General features: G+C 44.5%; 1 protein-coding gene across 2 annotated transcripts in view; it reads right to left on the minus strand.

Moving 5' to 3' along the window:
- The window catches only part of LOC138866327 (uncharacterized), a 74,620-nt gene that overhangs the window by 42,303 nt on the left and 29,817 nt on the right, over positions 1-2,500 (minus strand). For both annotated transcript variants that reach the window (XM_070138813.1, XM_070138812.1), the window contains exon 2: positions 2,376-2,490. In XM_070138813.1, coding sequence (XP_069994914.1) covers positions 2,376-2,490 — 115 coding nt within the window. The remainder of the gene's footprint in view (positions 1-2,375; positions 2,491-2,500) is intronic.

The following is a 2,500-nucleotide window of genomic DNA, read 5'->3' on the forward strand; positions in this document are numbered from 1 at the left end:
CTCTTTCTCTCTCCTCTCCTCACTCTCTCTCTTTCTTTCTCTCTCTCTCTTTCTCTCTCCTCTCCTCACTCTCTCTCTTTCTTTCTCTCTCTTCTCCTCTCCTCACTCTCTTTCTTTCTTTCTCCTCTCCTCACTCTCTTTCTTTCTCTCTCCTCTCTTCACTCTCTCTCTTTCTTTCTCTCTCCTCTCCTCACTCTCTCTCTTTCTCTCCACCTCTCCCTCTCTCCGTCGCCATCTTCTTCCTTCCTCCACACACTATACATCCTCCTCTGGCACTATAGCGTAGCAGCATCAGATCCTGTGAGATGGAGCTGTGAAAGGGCCTCCATAACAAAACATTTTTTTCCCTCTTTTTACTTTTTTCCCCTCTTTTTCCCGTCTCTTCACTCTTCCAGACTTCCATGCTCTATGTAGGGTAGGGTAGACTATGCTAATTTTATGCGTACACAAGGGAAATCCAATTCTCAAACGATATTCGGTTTGTGCGTTTGAATACACGTTTCCCAAAAGTGGTATGGCTTGATTTAAAAAGCAAAGGACTTGTATGATGCCTTTAATAATGGACAAGGACATTCCAAAATGGTCGTTCATTCTATTTTGATACCCAAGATTTCCTTACGTATTGACACTACAGAAACATCTTTCGGGGACTATTGAGACTCCAAAGTCTCGCACTGATTGCGTATCCATTAGCGTAAGTGCCTTAAAGTGGCTCGATAAAGCACACCGAGTTAGGAGTAAATTTATATTCTGTGTTATGGTTTGGCTATCTTTATCCCTGTTCTCCATCTCCTGCTGGCCCTCGCTCTCTCTTGATATATATATATATATATATATATATATATATATATATATATATATATATATATATATATATATATATATATATATATATATATATATATATATCAATCTATCTACCTATCTCTCTCCCTCTCCTCTCTCTCTTTCTCTCTAACTATCTCCCTCTTTCTCTCTCTCTCACACTCACCCTCTCTCTCTCTCACTCACCCCTTCTCTCCCTCTCCCTCTCCCTACCCCACTCTCTCTCTCTCACTCACCCTCTCTCTCTCACACTCACCCTCTCTCTCCCTCACTCACCCTCTCTCTCTCACACTCACCCTCTCTCTCTCACACTCACACTCTCTCTCTCACACTCACCCTCTCTCTCTCTCACTCACCCCTTCTCCCTCTCCCTACCCCACTCTTTCTCACTCACACTCACCCTCTCTCTCTCTCTCACTCACCCCCTCTCTCTCTCTCTAACACTCACCCTCTCTCTCTCTCACTTACCCTTTCTCTCCCTTTCCCTCTCCGCCCCCCCCTCTCTCTCTCTTTCTCTCTCTCTCTCTCTTTCTCCCCACCCCACTCTTTCTCTCTCTCTCTCACTAACCCTTTCTCTCTCTCTCTCACTAACCCTTTCTCTCCCTCTCCCTCTCCCCCCTCTCTCATTCTTTCTCTTTCTTTTTTTTCTCTCTCTCTAATTTCCCAAGATTTATCTCATCTGCATGCCTTAGTTCCTCCGTGTTCTAAGTGCCTTCGTCAGCGCGTGCACGGAGCCACGTCCTTTATCAGGTTTCCACAGGGAAGAACTATCACCCTTCAAGTAGCAATTTAGTTGACATTGCTGCCAAGTGTCTCTCAGGAGTTTATTGTCAAGAGGATTTGGCGGCAGAGGGAGTTTATTTCCTCTTTTACTTATATTTTACTAACTTTTAGGATTTGAAGAAATGATGTGTGCGTGTGCATTTCCGCAAATGTGTGCCGATGTTACTGAGTATCACATTAAGCGCTTGCATACATAATAATCATCATCAACTTTTTAAATCCTTCTTAACTATTAAATCACTCTGAATATTTGTATTCATTTTATGCCTATTTCCAATTCTCTCCCCTTACTTATACCCTCTTACGTGTCATTCTCACACGTGTAAGTTCTGCTACATTGGTGTAACGTATCTCATATCCTGCGAATAATGTCACTGGATATCACGTTCCGTTATCACCCGCCGTAAACTCAGGTTCTTTTCGACCCTTATTTGCTCTAATTTAGTGACGCTGCTTAGTCGGATTAAGGATAAAAGCCGGAAATAATTTTGTGTTACGATACTAATTTCCGTCTGTCAGAGATACAGCAGTGTGTGTGTGTGTGTGTGTGTGTGTGTGTGTGTGTGTGTGTGTGTGTGTGTGTGTGTGTGTGTGTGTGTGTGTGTGTGTGTGTGTGTGGACGCTGCAATACGCCTCCCTCCCTCCCTCCCTCTCTCTCTCTCTCTCTTCCTCACTATCTCGTTCTCTCTCCCTCTCTCACTCTCCCTCTCCCTCTCCCTCCCCCTCTCTCTCCCTCTCTCAAGCCGGAAACCAGCTGCATTTCTTACCTTGGAAATAAGGGATGAGACGACACATGACCGCCCCGAAGATGAAGTCTCGAAGCAGGGAACCCACGAGCGTGACCGGCATACAAAACACGCCAAGCAATAAGTCGGAGATCGCCTGTAAACGA

Source organism: Penaeus vannamei, chromosome 25, assembly GCF_042767895.1.
Source record: "Penaeus vannamei isolate JL-2024 chromosome 25, ASM4276789v1, whole genome shotgun sequence".
In the NCBI taxonomy this organism is placed as follows: domain Eukaryota; kingdom Metazoa; phylum Arthropoda; class Malacostraca; order Decapoda; family Penaeidae; genus Penaeus; species Penaeus vannamei.